The following is a 17,135-nucleotide window of genomic DNA, read 5'->3' as shown; positions in this document are numbered from 1 at the left end:
ATTTCGATTTTCTCATGTATGTTTGTATTCTGCCACAATATGCTTTAATGCCGTTGAGGGGGCGAAGTCTGCTATCTCTGATCGCCTTGTTTGCTTTAAAATTTCTGTGCTCACATGACGTCTTTACTAAACGCACACTTGTCTTCAAACATTTGCACGTTGACCCGTAAAACAACTGTTCGCCCTGGCCTTATGCTTTAACCTATGACCCTTGTGACCTCTCCTAAAGTTAACTTTTTTCACCTCGCCTCATTTCATGAACGTTGCCACGGCCCTGTGTATAATCATTTTCCCAGTTGCTATTGACAGAGTGTCTTGATTTTCCTTTCAAATTGGCTCTTTAAAATCGTAAAAGACGTGTTGTTTTACCGTCCTTCTGTACGCTTGTTACAGACGTCACTACATGTCAAACCGGTTTACTTGTGTGATTTGTCGCGCTCTGTCACTGACGGGAACGCTCCCAACAATTTACCTGCAAGGTTTGCTAGATTCTTCACAGATAAGGTGGGTCACAGTCTCTGCCTTTGTCCACTTTTACAAAGAGTAAGGATTAGGATCTCATATGTCGTCGCTTGACCAACCCTACAGGTAAGTAGTTAAGCAGTCTGAGTCACAAGTAGACACTTTTCATATGATCCATTAATCTTCGAGGTTACTAAGGCTTTACACAACAAATTTACATTTGTACACTTCCTCCTAGTTGCAAAAATGATCATGCTCTCGTCACAGCTAATCTTATCGTTTGGAAATATGCAAATAATGAGGAATAGACTTTTTCCTGATCGGAATCTTGTCGATGTTTGCTGTTACTTAGTCCTGGGGAGGGGGGGCGGTGGGTGGTAGTGAGGTTTGAAACAGGGAGAAAATTTTAACCCCCAGGCGATGTCAAGGCATCCACACATCCGCCAGAGATAATCAAATGGAAAACAGTTTTGCGTATTGTTTATTGTTTAGCCAGGCAACTGTAAGAACACCATGAAACAACACCAGTAAGCCTTCACATAGTCAAAGATACTAAAGCAAACGACAGTACTATTTGACATTACAGTCTATTGTCCTCTTGTATTGGGTGAAAGGAGTTTAGTTTTGGTGAACTGATTGGAATGTTCAACTGGCGAATGGCGGACTGACTTTACCATGATGTGAAAGTTTACGTGTTTGTCTGTTGCAGGCTTGCTATCCTCATATCCAGCGAGAAAGAGAGCCAAGACTAACAAGTCACGAAGAAGTGCAACTATCACAATAACGAGTTTCAATTTTGTATCGTTTTCATCAGTAAATACACTTGCATAGCGTGAAACATGCATTTTTGTAAAGCAGTCTTATTTCTCAATTTAAGAACCGCGCTTCTTATCACTCTTCTGTTTGGGTCCGTGGCCTATCTGTATGCCTTGACGACTCTTCAATACATGGGACCACCCGGAGTTAAGTTCCCAAGGAACATTGAAGGGACAGACAACCTTGAGAAACCAGATACCCCTCCACCACAACCAACTAAACCAGAGGCGCCCCCAGCGATTAAAAGACGAACTGCAGTTATAATCATGACTCAAATGAGAAGTGGCTCCACGTTTGTGGGTGAGATATTCAACCAGCACCCCGAGGCCTTCTACATCTTTGAACCACTCTGGGCCCTTGAAAACCACAGAAACAAAACATACAACAATCCACGGATGCAACTTGAGCTTCTAAGAGGCGTTTCTGGCTGTAGATTTGAGCAAATCAAGAACATTATGAAATTCTACCTCACCACGAAAGGTTTGGGGGTCATGGCAACGTGTCAAGCAGTAGACAAAATGTGCGACGGCTACAGAGACAAAAGTGAAAACGCCACCTGGCCAAAAAGGTGCCCCATCCCAGACTCAACACTTCCAAAAGTCTTGAAATCAACTTGTGAAGATAAACAGTTCACAGCGATTAAAACAATCCGATTGGACGATATAAATCTCCTCCAGCCAATGGCAGAACAGACCGATTTGAATTTCAAAATAATTCAGTTGGTGAGAGACCCGCGTGCCGTTATTGCGTCACGCCTCAATCTCAGCAAGAAAAACGTTTCCGTTATGACCGTCCTTCACGACAAGGTCGACAAGAAAGAAGTAAGGGAGCTCTGTGATTGGATGATAAAAAATGCGGAGCCATACAAAAACCAAGCCGGTTGGTTACGTGGGCGATTCGCGATGCTTCGATACGAGGATGTCGGGATGGAGCCAATCCTCACCATGGAGAAGCTGTATAACTTCATCGGCGTGGCTCCCAAAACTGAAGTCTCTAAATGGCTTGAACGTCACGTTCATGCCGCGAAGAGGCGAAAGGACAGAGAAAATCCCTTTGGAACAAAGAAAGATCCCGTAAAGACGTCCAATGAGTGGAGAACGCGACTTAGTATCAATCAGGTAAACACCATTCAGTCCCAATGTAAGAAAGCGATGGAACTATTTCATTATCAAACGGTCAAGACGAAAGAAGAGCTCAGAAAAATGTCTTTAAATCTATACAGTAAACGATATTCTCTAATTCCCTAATTCTTCGGTTCCTTGAACAAAAATTCAGACTTACTAAGAATCTGCTGTGTCTGTCAAAAAGTCATGAAACGCATTAGAAGTGTAAAATTTGATATGTAAACTACGACGCAGTCATAAGGAGGTCTGACCTATATATATGGTGTACAAAAATAGCACCGCCCCTAGGTCGTCCCCAAAAATAGTGTGCACGTGTATGCATCATATATGTTATGTTCAATAATCTTATCAAATCTATTTTGACTCAAGTCAATCCATGACTTAATACTTTCAAGTATTCTCATAATTAGACTGTCTCCTTAAATTGATATCGTATTCCACATTATTCCACTGTTTAAAGTGTAGAATGTATTCTATTGTTTGTTCTCTGAATAAATTTGCTGTGGTATATATATCAATGATACTTCTAATTAAGAAAAACACGAAACATGTACACGTCATTTATGTGTTCATTCAAGGAGAACTGTTGTAGATAGATACTTCTTGTCTTGCTTTTTATCAATTCCATTAAACCTCAATGAATGCAACACAGGGCAATGTGTTGGCGTTCTTATGTATACAAATGTAGTTGCTTTGGCACGGCGTAGAAATACCACCCCCCCCCCGGCAAGGCAGCAAAAAGGTCAGTCCGGCCGTGCTCTGAAAGACAGTGTTGTTTATGATCGCCCACGCGTAAAGTACTCCTCAGTTAAACACGTAAAACTAATGTGCATACCCTGTACTTTTATATGACTCTGGTGTTGCTTTTTGTCGTCATTGTCTTGTAGTTACTACTTTTTGTATTCTTTAACCTTCTCCCTGCTGCCTAAAGTTGTAACCAACAGAGAAGGGGGTGCCAAATGGCTACTTCAGTGTGCTATAGGTTAAGTGAAATGTGAGGGTTTTCTGAAGGTCTGTGTTTTTTGTTTGTCCAATCTTCTTCGTTTTGGTTATGCCTGTATGCAATCTTGAGTGACACTTATTAAATTCTTCCATGACTTTTTAAAGAATCAAAATGGCAAGAACAGGTCAGAAGGCAAAGGTCAACGACTGACCTTTTGTTTACACGACTTGCTGGGACTCGGTAATACTACTTTACGGGCACAGAGGTTTAAGCTACAAATGTATATATCATGTATCATATTGGTGTCTTATAAGCCCATTTGAGCTGGGCCCATAAAGCGCAAGACACGAAAATAAAATACCATTCATTCATCCATCCATTCATATCATATTCATTCATTCATTCAATCATTCATTGTTTATGATACCGGTGTTGCGTGTCGGGATGTACTCCTGGCCAGATCATACCCGGGTATATTCTGACAAGGGGTCTATTCTGGCTCGCTACACCGGCAATAGAAGTTTAACTAAGCAGCAGCAGTTTTAAGAACCATAAAAAACTGATCTTTTAGTAAACTAGAGTAGATTTTATTCCTTTTAGTGTAGAATATCAATATGCAACATACCTGACTGCAAATACAGTCACACTAGTAAACAAATGTGTGAGTGAACGGTCTAAAAAGCGAATTAAAAAAATTAAAGACACGGTGGTTCTCATTAGTTTGAGAAATAGTTATCACTGAACATGGAATGTGACACTAGCATACATACTAGTATATGACATTGTCTGAAACGTTTGAACTATTGCATCTGCAACTTTGCATGGCTATTTATTGAAGAGAACAGCAAGCCAGGAGAAAGATTCTCAAAGGTGTATTACGCCAAAATTCCAGTAAAGCGGTATGTTATTGGGTATGAAAGTACAAAGCACGAAACCTGTTACATAGTAAATTTGTCACACAGGTAGTATATTGCAAAATATAGCATTCACTAGGTACAATTAATACACCATCACAGCTACTTTCATCTCCTGTTTATCATCATTTTCAAAGTGAGCCGCTTACGCAAAGTCTTGTGATGTCTTGTCCTTCTTTATAGATACGAATTATAATGAAGTTGAAGCAATGGTGATCAGAGAACCATTGACGTTCTCGTATCGTAAAGTTCAACAGATCTGTTCCTCATCTGCTTGGCGGAAATGACGTATTTGTAACCAAACATGGACATCGCCTCCTTGCATTGGGACTGTATCAGTTTTGTATCATCAAACGTTAGCTTCAACCGCCACTGGTTACAGGCCTGTACTGGGTCTTTGATAGTACCAAACGGATCGTTCCTATCCCTCTTTCTCTTGGCTGTTTTGGTGTGGGTTTTGATCCAGTCGGAGATGTTTTTCTCGGGGGTAACGCCGATGAAATTGTAGAACTTGTTCATCATGTCAAACGGTTGTAAACCGACGTCCTCGTATCGAACCAAAGCGTACCGTCCGCGTAGCCAGCTAGCTCCGTGTTTGTACGGTTGTGCGTTTCTCACCATCCGATCGCAGAGGTCTCGTACTTCGTTCCTGTCGACTTTAGTGTTAAGAGTCGACAAGAGTGAAATGTTTTTCCGACTCAGAGCGATTCGTGAAGCGATGACACCTCTTGGGTCTCTTACAAGTTGGATGATCTTGAAGTCCAGCTCACTGTCTTGTGTTAGCGGTTGTAGAAGTGTTAAATCCTCCAGTCGTATTGTCTTTATGGCCGTAAACTGTTTTCCTTCACAGGTAGATCTCAGAACACCTGGTAGCGATGAAGAGGGTATTGGACATCTCTGTGCGAGGGTGATCTTTCCTTTTGTTTGGTTTCTGTACCTTGCGCACATATTTTCCATAGCTTTACACGTTTTCATCACTCCCATGCCTTTAGTAGTGAGATAAAATTTCATGATATCTCGAATCTCCTCAAATTTACATGATGATATGCCTTTCAGAAATGTGAGTTTCATGTCCGAAGTGATGTCGTAAGTTTTGTTTGCGTAGTTTTCGAGGGCCCAAAATGGTTCGAACACGTAGAAGGCGTCGGGATGTTGATTGAATATTTCGCCAACGAACGTGGAACCACTTCGCATTGGAGCGATGATTATGACTGCAGTTCGCTTGCGAGTCGCTAGAGGAGCTGGTGTTGCTGATTTCTTCTCCAAGTCCAAGGGTTGAAGACTAACAAGTTCAGACAAGTCCAATATTTTATTTTGCTCTGGTGCCAAACATGAAAGAGTCAACGAAAAGTACAAGTAACTCGAAGACGCGATGAGCAAGACTACAAGTAACAGTCTTCTAGGATTACGAAATAGCAACTTTCTTATCATATTTTAAGAATTTGAATGCAAATGTTACATTTGAGCAAAAATTCAGTTTTGTTTTGTTCAGATTGTAGTAAGAGAATATTCCACCATTGATGCGTCTTTCTACACCTGAAAAAGACAAAGTGAAAGAGTTATACAAAACACTACTACCGTAACGATACTTTGATAAAACGTTAATATACATGCAAAATGTTTTAGTTTCTCCTACTACAAATTTCCTGTTCACCCCACCCCTCCTGTTCACCCCTCCCCCACCCGTTCTGATGCCTAATATGGCGCTAGCTGTGATGTCATCATCGAAGCGAGGATACGTCACCCGAACCCGAGAACACGTCACACATGACGTCATCCGAAATCGTAACGCCATGTTGACTATGCTCTCGACACGTCTGAATCTATTTGAATTTTACGGCGTATACCATAAACATTTGGAAGCTTTACATTTGCCTATAGTGATAAATACATGTATGTTTGCAAAACGGACATGTTCAATTCAGACATAACATTATATAATAGCACCATATCATACGAAAAGAAATGTTAAAACTTCATGGTCACAAAAGTCAGTTCATTAATGAAATGTCGTCGGAACGCAAGTAAATTTAAAACAAAATGGCCGTTTGATTTGAAATTGTACACCTAATTCTGTAGGGTAGTTCCAAATAGGCCTATAGCTTTGAGTAGCTCCTACCTTTGCACAGAAAACAGAGTAAACCTTTATACACAGGTGTTTGTGAACCGTAGCGAGGTCACCAAAAACAACTGGACATGTGTATGCACCGGAAGTACGTCATCACAAGAAAAACCGGTCTGTCTGGTCACAAAGCGTTGAGAACAAACGTTAGTCTCAATTCAGACGTAATCTCCAAGCAGATCTATCGATGGCAAGGCAGTATCAAAAGGGTCAACCAGTACTGGCTGGACTTTTGCGTGGTTTTAATTTCGCGATAGGGAAAAAATGGAGTGTTCGCGGTGGTTTTAGGTTCGCGTTTGAGACAATAGTAGACAAGGGGGTAGGGGGTAAATAATTCGCGGTGCTTTTAAGATCGCGGCGAAGAGCTGACCGCGAAAACCGTGAACATAAAACCACCGCGAACATTTCTGCATTTCCAGTACTGCCTTGCCACCGATAGCCATGCTTGGAGATCAATCGGACGTACCGTGTGGGATGTTTTCTGGGTATTTTGTGGCGTTTTGCGTCTCTAGATGGAGATGGAACAGATAAAAAAGTGTGTCATTAGAGAGAGGGAGACATAAAAGAACAAGAAAACCGCCACATTAGACCCTGGAAAAACAAGCCTGACCGATACATCTGCTTGGAGATTAGATAACAATACATCACTAACTAGAGTTCCACGACCCCAAACCTTCGCCAAATGATCTTAAACTGGGACAGGTCGTTCCCTGGGAACAACCATAACCATAAACCAATGTAGATACTCCCTGCTGTCCTCTGCCAGGACTTTGAAAGCTGAATTGACCCCTAGACCACATAAACTAATTAATTTATTGGGTGGTTTTATAGTGGAACCTCCCTCTTTAACTTCTACGAATGATGTACTATACACCATTCCCTCACATATTAAGCAAATTATGTTCTCCTTTGCATAATTGATACATAAATTGACGTTCCTCTCTATGTCAGTTACAGTTCTCAGTTCATATGTTTGAAGCCCCGTCAAGAAATAAAGATGTGCCCATCTGTTGACCCGAATTCCAGCCGTAGTCACAATTTCCATATGGTGTCCTAGCATATCGCACATTGAAATAGAATTTCAACTTTTCCTCATCAATCATGTAAATGAGGCCCATATTTCCTCAAAATGCATCACAATATGTTAATCATCACCCAATGTTCCTACCTGCTGAAAACAATACTGCTGACAAGATGATCCTGTCAACAGTGCAAAAATTTCTTCTGCTGACAGGATGATCCTGCCAATAGCCTTAGGCCGCTAGTTAGGCGTAGCTTATTTGTTCATGTTTTGTTTTTTTCGATTGCCCTGAAATAGATCAAGATATTACTTTTCACCTACATAGCAATAACAAAGCTACCCCAATCAGGAAAAAGGCAGAAAAACAAACCCTATGTCAACTGATTCAACTGTTTAGTTTAAATCCGGCAATGTTTTCCTTTCATAGACTTTGATAATAAGCGCTGTGGTGTTTTCTGGGCGATGAGAGGTCAGGAATAAAAACAGCGCTTTAACAATACCGATTTGAAGCATGCGGAGTTCATTACGTTCTTAGAATCTTATTATCACAAAATGGGCAGTACCGGGTTTTACGACAGCTTGCTGGTGCTTCTTGGGAAGTGTGAAATCGGTAATTTTTGGAGCTGACTGGACGGACCACATTCTTTCCTCCTCCTATTAACCTAATCAACGACCAGAGGTCCGCTGGTGTCGATAACTCCTCTCCGAGAAGTCAGAATAAAAGTAAGCTCTGATTTTTGTCGTTTTTGCTTATTATATAATAAAGCGATGATAGACAGAATGGAAAGTTGACCATAGATACATGAAGATTTGATTATTCTCCAAGCAGAGGCTTCGATCGAAAGGGGTAGTTTTGTCCGTGATTTTTTACGTCCCTCTTCTCACAAGGAGAAGAGGGACGTAAAAAGAAGTTATGTTTTATCAACGTTTCATTGTTTGTTTCTATGGCACACTGGATTCAATGAAAAATGATATCTCAGACTTGATTATTTATTCCTATTATTTAGTTCGGAAAATAATTCCTGTTAGAAAACGGGATAGCATTTAAAAGTTGGGATAACTCTTATTTGATGTTGTTATCCCATCAATTTACTATAAAATCCATTGAAAAAAACTCTTATTAGTGTATTGTTGGGATAGCACCCCCTTATCCCATCGATTCACTATAAGAGAAATTCAAACAATTGTCTTTCTAGTGAAATAATGGGATACATTTGTGACAGACGTTATCACGTGTAAAAGTAGTTATCACGGTTTTCGATTGAAATACTTTTTTGGAATAAAAAGAAGGGATACTGAATAGCTTGAGCTTAAGGGGGTGCTATCCCAACAATACACTGGTAAAAGATTTCTCTTATAGTGAATCGATGGGATAAGGGGGTGCTATCCCAACAATACTAGTAAGAGTTATTTAGATGTCTCTTATAGTGAATTGATGGGATAAGGGGGTGCTATCCCAACAATACAATAGTAAGAGATTTGAGCCTGATGATGATGGCAGCAGATAATTAATGTGATTACCTGCAATAGTATACAACTAGAATTATAGAACTATCCTTATCACTTCTATATTTTGCCATATATGTATTCAAAAGAAACTCAATTTATGTGAGAGTCAAAAAATCTGCTGCCATCTTTTTCTGCTTTGTTGCTACATTGTTGGTCTGCAGGTAACTTTCTGCTATCATATATAATGGGGAGGGGGTATAAGTCGGGGAGGGGCACAAGATTGTGACAAGAAGATACCAGACTGCGACCTGCAATTACATGGATGGGTGATTATAAGTGAAAGGAATCTTATGTGAGGTAGTTGTCTACTCGAGTCGAATACAGTCTTTGTGCTGGGGGTTGGGGGGAGGGGGGGGGCGTGGCATGTATCGGTCAACCCTGGTCCCAGCATGTGAATCGAGTTTTCATCTGTTTGTTAATCAGTGCCCTGACTGATATACATTTCTTTAAAAGGCGGATTAACTGTACATGTAGATGTCTGTTACCAACGAGGTTGCGGTCAGTTAAGAAGTATAACTTCATACAGGTCTCCTTTAACTGAAAGTTAAACTTTATTAACATCTGGACTGTACTGCCGTAGGTTGTGGACTACAATGTAGTTAGATTAGGCAGCAATTATGTTAATTCTGGTAATCAATCCAGTATCTAATGAAAGGTTGTCATGATTGACCGATACATGCCACCACCCCCCCGAAGTCAGGACCTATGGTTTCTTAGGCGAAACACTCTAACCGTTACGCCAGCACGGCATCATGTTTTCTCAGTAATTGTTCAAATGACGCCCGATCTTAATGATTTAAGTCTAATGATGTTCACATTTACTTAACTTCCAAACGCCGCAAGTACAAAATATTTTCAGTTTTCACAATAGTCATAGAGTACTTTCAAACCAATTATGTAAATGAGGTATACATTTGCATGATTAGATATGTGTGTAACCAGAGGGATGAATTGACCTGAACTAAATCAGTTGTCTAATTTCCATACCGGAGCCCGGCCGGGATGTTTGCGGGAACGTAAAATAAAAATTCATATCAAGAAATATACACAGATCATGCTTATGAATAACCAGTTTTACGTTTATGTATTTTGTTGTCTTCTATGTCGTACTTTCGTTCCGGCAAACTGCCCGGCCGGGCCCCGGCTTGGAAATGTGACCCTAGCATAACATGGCAACTTTGTCATTACAGATAACAAACGAAGATGGGACAGTGCGGTTCTAGGCTTAGGTCTGCCAGGATGCCTCATGTCGGCGGTGCGGTTTTCAGGAAATACAAGTTTCCATTTGAGAACCTCCCGCTGGAAAACGGAGCAAAGGGAGTAGCTTACGCAGGCGCACTGAAGGTAAATATGTCTCCATTGCAGCGTTGACTGTTGCACGTTGCAAATTTTCACATTTTTTTGTTGTTTTACGATCGAATCCCGGGAAGGGTATCCTTGTCGGAGCTGCACCGTCTTTCGGAAGAGACGAAAAATGGGGTCCCGTGTTCGAGGAGGTGCCTCAAGTGCGTTACAACAGCCTCATTACTCACATGGGTACCTACTGGCTGTAATAATACAGCCTGGTGAATTACCATGAATCCACAGTATGTTCATAGATTTATAAGAACTTTGATCATGTAATCTGTATCTTATATTCTCTCTGACACTTATATCCTCAGTGAAAAGGCTTCAAGCAAACAAATAAACAAACATATGGACATTTAAAAACATTAAGAATTAAAGATGAAGACCAACGTGGCAACAAGTGCTGTTTGATATGGCCTAGATTACATCTGTGTCTGTATCCCTTCTTAGCTGGTATTAGATTTTGAGTAGCCCGTACGTTAACCAGTTTATCCGTTAAGATTTTGCATATCATGCATAGCGTGTAGGTTGACATCTAGCCTCCATAGCAGGCTCTTTGGGGCTTTTTGGGGCTTTATTTTGTGCTGATGTTGTTTTTTTTTGTACTGGGTCGTGTGTGCAGCCGGTCTGTAACCATCAGCCTCGAAGACGGGCTGAACAAACGACCCAGTACAAAAAGACTTCTTTAGCAAAAAGTGTATTACAAGCCCCCCCCCCCCCCAAGGGCCCAGAGAGCCTGCTATGGAGGCTAGTTGACATCAATGTTTTGCCCCAGCCATGGTCGCGGTCAGTTCACAGCGGAGTCAGCGCCAAGCCTGAAGATGCCCGCGCCCCAGTCGTCTGCTCCTATAACGAGTGGGACCCGCTGGAGGAGGTCATCGTCGGCCGTGTGGAGGGAGCGTGTGTCCCGCCCTTCACTGTGGAAGTCAAGGTTAGAATGTTGTTTTTCTATCATCTACATGAAAAATGTGGAGATATTGTTTTGGGTGTGTCTGTCTGTCTGTCTGTCTGTCTGATTGTCTGTGTGTGTGTGAGTCTGTGTTTCGGGATTTTTGTAGTCAGCATAACTCAAGAACCTCAGGATGGATTATAATGATATTTGGCATGTGGGTAGGTGTTGGGAAGACAACGTTCATTGGTGATTTTGGGCCCCCTGGTGTATGACCTTGGAACTGTAGCAGAACTTCCGGTTTCTGTACCTTTTGACCTGGATAAGCTATGGTTTTGCTTTTTCTCTGAAGTATTCTTAGCTAAAAATCATGGGTAATAGAAGTCTCAACATATACGATTTCATTACAGGTTTGCAATAGTTAAACCTATATTGGTTTTGCCTCCGTCCATGGGCGCAGCCATTTTGTTTCCCATCATGCTAAGCGAGTGGTGTATGATGGGTGTAAGTAGTGCCGTCATTTTGATGTGTTAATTTTGACGTAGGATGTTATTAGCGTGATTTTGCGGTCTTGTTAGATTTCTCGCAGTTTTAATTGCTTTGCTGTATTATTTTGGACATGGAAAGAATATACGTTTTCCAGAAACTAATCTGTTTCAGCTTGAATGATGTTAAGATAAACATTGCAGACAGTTTTAAAGTAAGGAACATTGTTTCAGCAGCAGATGCTGAATAACACAACATTGATGACACACAATCTTTTTTTTTAATTCCAAGGCAACCACATATGAGAAGAGCTGGTCCTTTTTCATGAAAAATGGAGGTAAGCCATTCCCCAGCGAGCACATGAGGAAGGCAGTGGAAGAGGTGGAAGAGTTCTGCAACATTCTGAAGCACGAGGGTGTCACCGTTCGCCGTCCCGATCCCGTCGACTGGTCCGAGGTGCACAAAACTCCCTGGTTCGAATCCCCAGGTAAAGAATTTGAAATGCTTTCCATCGTGAGAAATACATATCTAAGAAATAGCAAAGTTCTTACTTTAACTTATTTTCAAACAGCATAGATCTACTTTTAAAATTCGAAAAAGTAGAATATTGTGTATTCGAGATGTATATATAGAGAGTGAATAAAAATACTTCTTGTACATGTACATAAAAAAGTTTTTTATTCAACCGACGGTTTGGTGACCGTCTGTCACCTTCTTCGGGGCAATTTTGATTGGTTCACTTTGCACTGCAGCTATAGGTGTCGCTGCTTACGGATGAGATGCGCTCCCAAAAGCAAAGTACAGTATTCACAGAGATAATTATGCGGTGTTTACAGTGCGGTCCCAAACGTAAAGGAATGTACTTTTATGTTCCCCAGGGTTGTATGCGTCCATGCCACGCGACATCCTATTGGTTGTTGGTGATGAGATCATTGAGTGCCCGATGGCCTGGCGATCCCGCTTCTTCGAGTACCGCGCCTACCGCTCCCTCATTAAGGAGTACTTCCGCGAGGGTGCCAACTGGACCACTGCTCCGAAGCCTACCATGGCTGATGAGCTGTACGACCAGGTACTGTAAATGCATTTATTTTCGCTAGGATTTAATTTCGCGAAAACTTTTAATGTTGGCGGTGGTTTTGAGTTCGCGACATCGAGTTTTTCACCGCCATAGAAAAGCCAGCCTTTTTCATAGACTGACGTATAACTTCTGAGACGTTGTCTATAGATAGATAAGCAATGTTTGCAACAAATTCACAAGTTGGTAAAAGTTTACATAACACCATCCATATTGACACCAGAAATTGATAAAATTGAACAAATTTTCAAGTCAGTTATCTTTTCGAAATCTTGACTTGATATTCTTTCATTTATTTTGATCAATGATAATGTATCGGTTGAATGAGGCCTGGGGTCAAAACTCGTATTTATTCCTGGATGTCTACCCTTCCTTAAGTATACTACTATACCTTTTTGGATTCCAGCTCTGATCTTTGAGAAAGCTACACCCAAGGCAAAATTAGTCGGTGTGGGCTCGAATAAAGTTCTAAACGGGAACTGTGAGGCTACATCGTCCCTTCTGAAGATGTGGCGTTAGCGCGTACGGTCGGCTTCAGGTGGTCCTCTACTATTTGCTATACTACTATACCTTTGTAACTGACGTTTCATCCTTCCTACTACAGGAGTACCCTATGCGGTCGGCGGAGGATCGTCAGAAGCTTGCCACTCAGGGGAAGTTTGTCACCACGGAGTTCGAGCCCTGCTTCGACGCCGCAGACTTCATGCGTGCAGGACGGGACATCTTCGCCCAACGGAGCCAGGTACACAAGCCGCTCTGTTTGTTTATTTGTTTATTTGTTCGTTCGTTTGCTTGGTTGTTTGGCTGGTTGGTTGGTTGGTTGGTTGGTTGGTTGGTTGGTTGGTTGGTTGGTTGGGTGGTTGGTTGATTGGTTGGTTGATTGGTTGATTGGTTGATTGGTTGATTGGTTGGTTGGTTGTGTTAGATCACCGTTAGGTACTAGGTATTTTATAATTCCTACCCTTCCCGGAGTCCCGCTATACGTGTACAGAACAGGCAACTATGAAACATACATGGTGAACTGAAAGGCTGAAAATGTTATTCATGATAGAAAGTTTTTTCTCCTTTTTGTTTTTGACTATCTTCATTTTTTTCACAAACCTAATCAATATACAGATAGTAGCATATATGAAAGATGCTTGATACAAAATAAGGGCTGTGGTAAGTTTCTTCTTTTGCGTTCAAAAAGCAGAACATCTTGCTGTACAAAAAAGAACCGCATCTGTAAGCAGCGACACCTATACCTGCAGTACAAAGTCAGAATTGCCATGAGGAAGGTGATAGACAGTCACCGAAACGCTGGTTGAATGAAGAACTTGGTTGTGTACAAAAAAAGAGTATTTTTTCTTTCCTACTGACACTAATACTTTGAACTAGGTTACTAACTACATGGGCATTGAGTGGATGCGTCGCCACCTTGAGCCAAAAGGCTACAACGTCCACACCATCTCCTTCGAGGACGGAAGCCCCATGCACATCGACGCCACCTTCAACATCATCGGCCCGGGACTGGTCCTCTCCAACCCCGACCGTCCCTGTCGTCAGATCGACATGTTTAAGAAAGCCGGATGGACGATTGTCCATCCTCCCACACCGGAAATGCCAGAAAGTAAGTGATATAAGGATGAGGTCGTCCACTAGTCCTAGTACGCATGCGCAGCGACATAAATATGCCTGGACAGTTTGTTGCAACGGTCGTGACGAGAGGTGAAGAAATACACAACGTAAGTTTCGTCACCACACGTGGTGGTGACACGCGCGTGTAAAACTTCCCGTAGCGTGATTCGGGTCGACCTATATACCTGAAGAAAAAGTTTGAAATGGGACAGAAAACGGGTGTAGGCTTTGGTAAAAAAACAATTTGGGAGGACAGAAGAATTCATGGCTAATGATTAGTGGTATTACTTTGTTAGGCTGCAACAGCTTGATCCCATGTTTGTCGGATTTATGTTAGAAAAAGATGGAAAGCGAAAATGGCGTAGGGTTTAGATCGATTGGTTGATTGATTGATTGATTGATTGATCCCACAGGCCACCCCATGTGGATGGCGTCTCGTTGGCTGTCCATGAACGTGTTGATGATCGACCCGAAGCGCGTCGTGTGTGACAGCAACGAAGTCGCCACCCAGAAAATGTTCGAGAAGCTCGGAATCCAGACCATCAAGGTAAGCCTCAGTGTGTGTGATCTCTAGTGCTCTCTGGCGTATTTTCTGAGTACTGCAAGGAAGTACATTTCTCTCAAGCGACATTTCACTGTGTTAACTCTCTGGTGGTCGCTTATTGCAAGCTCTAAGCATGAACTTATTTCCGTGGAAAGAGGTTTTCATGGTGTTCTGAGTTCGCAGTTTAAACACTTCTGTAACACAGATTGTAATAAAAGGGAAGCATAGTTTCGGCGTCATGACTTCACAGTGGAAAGATCATTACAAGAGCTGCCAATATATTAAAAGATGCACGGTGGATATTTCAAGATTTACAGTATCTTAGTTGCCTTCTAGTGATATTTCTTCGTATTGCTTATTTTCAGGGTTTTTTCAAGGCAAACATTCGCAACGCAACATTGATTTACATGTGCCCCCTGGTGATGTTTGCATGACTGCAAGTAACATCTTTTGTTTTACAGGTAAACCTTCGCTATGCCAACTCTCTTGGAGGCGGCTTTCATTGCTGGACGTGTGACGTTCGCCGCCGTGGTGGATTGGAGTCGTACCTGTGAGACCATTCGACGGTTACATACTTCAGATAGATGATGCACTACTTTTCTCATCATGCAAACCAACCACTACCTAAGTAATACTTTATAAACAGGATTCGGAACTAGGGAACGTGAATCACTTTAAGTGATATTGTATTGCTCCGCCATTGAAGCCAACATGACATGCAGTTGGGAGTCAGCTCACTAGGATGTTTTTACTGCGACGTTAAACATCAGGGCATCGGACCACAACATGGTGGTAGCGGTGGGATAGCGACAACGCACTGTCCAACATATCCACACTGTGTGTGTGTGTGTGATTCATACTAGCGTAGAACTGTAGTATGAGACCATGTTGAACTGTTTAGCGAGCCAGGCATACATATGTGGTTCCCCGGATGTAGACAGAAATCGCTCTATATATGTAATCGTGATCACAGACACTGATTAGTCTCATTGATTATTCAAATAAGGTCGTCCTTTGCATAGAACATATCAGTTGAATATAGGATATTAAACTTATACGCACGACTCGTTTGAAGCTATGAGAAGCTTTGAGGTGGCAGTTGATCGCATTCTCTATCCAAATAACCCACGTTGCTGAAATTGTTAAAAGTCCCATCTAAGCAAAGAAGGCTATTGTAGCATTTCCTCATAAATCAAGTAAATGAGGCAATCAAATATTCAGATTCGGATTTTGAGGCAGATACGATCAAATCCTGAAGCAAATGTTGGTGGTGGCGTAGAAATTCAGACCCCACCATTTTGAGAAAGAAGTAGAAATCATCATCACAATCATCATACATGCCAATATTCATACAGCTGATCCAGACAATCAACACAACCGTATACGTAATTCAGGCTTGTTTGTCATATTTCGACGGGAAAGCTTTATAACGCTCGCAGCTGACAGGCACAACTGCATCTAGAAGACTGAAGAAACTTCCCCACGAATTCAAAGCTCACGAAGTATCAACTGAAGATAAGGTGACCTGCTTGAAATGTAAGTTTAGATAACCTTGAGGAAAGTATTTTGTTTCGACCCAGCAATAGCTGCAATTTCTATATTACGTATCTAGTAAGTTACTGTACATGTATTAACGTCTATGGCACTTGAATATACTAGCAATATGACAAGAATCAAGAGGCTGCTGTATCTTTGAGCTAGATCGCTGTTGAAACAGATATTATTAGCACAATGGAAGACAGAGCATATGTTCGCGGTTGTGATGAGTTTGTGGTGAACAACTTAAAAACATTGAGAAAATTCCACGATTTACAGTAACATGTGTCCCACAGGTTGGGCTATTATCTACTGATCAGAAATTCAGGTTCCAAAGCAATCTTTTAGACCAGCATCCAAACCTTGGAATTTGACTGAATGGAACAAGATTAAACAGAGCTTTGGATTGTTTTTCCTGAAAAAAACATGTTTCAGCATATTCCACTCGGAATGTTTTTGTCTTAGATTGCAACTTGCAAGTAGTTTTAAGCCAGTCTGGAGTAGAGCTACAGATACTGACATTCACATGATGTCAGTTGCTCTCCACTCAAAATGCAAAAACTACTTATTGTTGTGTTTAGATGTAGTCAAAATATGAATATCCATTTTCCCAATAATATAGAACTACTTTTGAAATGATGTCCACATGGAGTAAAGAGTAAGAGATATGATATACCCAATACAATATTCCCAACAAGTTTATCGCTAAATCTGAAGTGCACAAAAAGCT

The 17,135-nt window shown here is 41.4% G+C and overlaps 2 protein-coding genes and 2 long non-coding RNA genes across 7 annotated transcripts in view; 2 read left to right on the top strand and 2 right to left on the bottom strand.

Annotated features, from left to right (window-relative positions):
* LOC136420653 (uncharacterized) overlaps positions 1 to 17,135 on the bottom strand; it is a 541,092-nt gene that overhangs the window by 321,504 nt on the left and 202,453 nt on the right. The gene's annotated exons all lie outside the window — the stretch shown is intronic.
* Positions 92 to 3,724, top strand: LOC136421236 (carbohydrate sulfotransferase 3-like). Its single transcript, XM_066408430.1, has 2 exons — positions 92 to 588; positions 1,172 to 3,724. Exon 2 carries the CDS (start codon positions 1,302 to 1,304, stop codon positions 2,523 to 2,525), a length of 1,224 nt encoding a protein of 407 aa, XP_066264527.1. The 5' UTR covers positions 92 to 588; positions 1,172 to 1,301; the 3' UTR covers positions 2,526 to 3,724.
* Positions 5,550 to 6,584, bottom strand: LOC136421237 (uncharacterized). The gene is made up of 2 exons (XR_010753403.1): positions 6,379 to 6,584; positions 5,550 to 5,795 (listed from the first exon to the last, which is right to left on the bottom strand). It is a non-coding gene; the product is annotated as an uncharacterized lncRNA (long non-coding RNA).
* LOC136421235 (glycine amidinotransferase, mitochondrial-like) lies at positions 8,006 to 15,924 on the top strand. Of its 2 annotated transcripts, XM_066408428.1 has the most exons (9): positions 8,006 to 8,125; positions 10,102 to 10,255; positions 11,034 to 11,189; positions 11,925 to 12,120; positions 12,512 to 12,702; positions 13,313 to 13,450; positions 14,086 to 14,317; positions 14,739 to 14,872; positions 15,331 to 15,924. In XM_066408428.1, exons 2-9 carry the CDS (start codon positions 10,115 to 10,117, stop codon positions 15,421 to 15,423), a joined length of 1,281 nt encoding a protein of 426 aa, XP_066264525.1. In that variant the 5' UTR covers positions 8,006 to 8,125; positions 10,102 to 10,114; the 3' UTR covers positions 15,424 to 15,924. The 2 variants fall into 2 exon arrangements, with proteins under 2 accessions (XP_066264525.1, XP_066264526.1); XM_066408429.1 differs by lacking the exon at positions 8,006 to 8,125 and having other exon boundaries at positions 10,027 to 10,255.

The sequence above is a fragment of the Branchiostoma lanceolatum genome, chromosome 15 (assembly GCF_035083965.1).
Source record: "Branchiostoma lanceolatum isolate klBraLanc5 chromosome 15, klBraLanc5.hap2, whole genome shotgun sequence".
NCBI lineage: Eukaryota > Metazoa > Chordata > Leptocardii > Amphioxiformes > Branchiostomatidae > Branchiostoma > Branchiostoma lanceolatum.
Note: the sequence above shows the minus strand (reverse complement) of the source record. Positions and strands in the feature narration are given on the sequence as shown.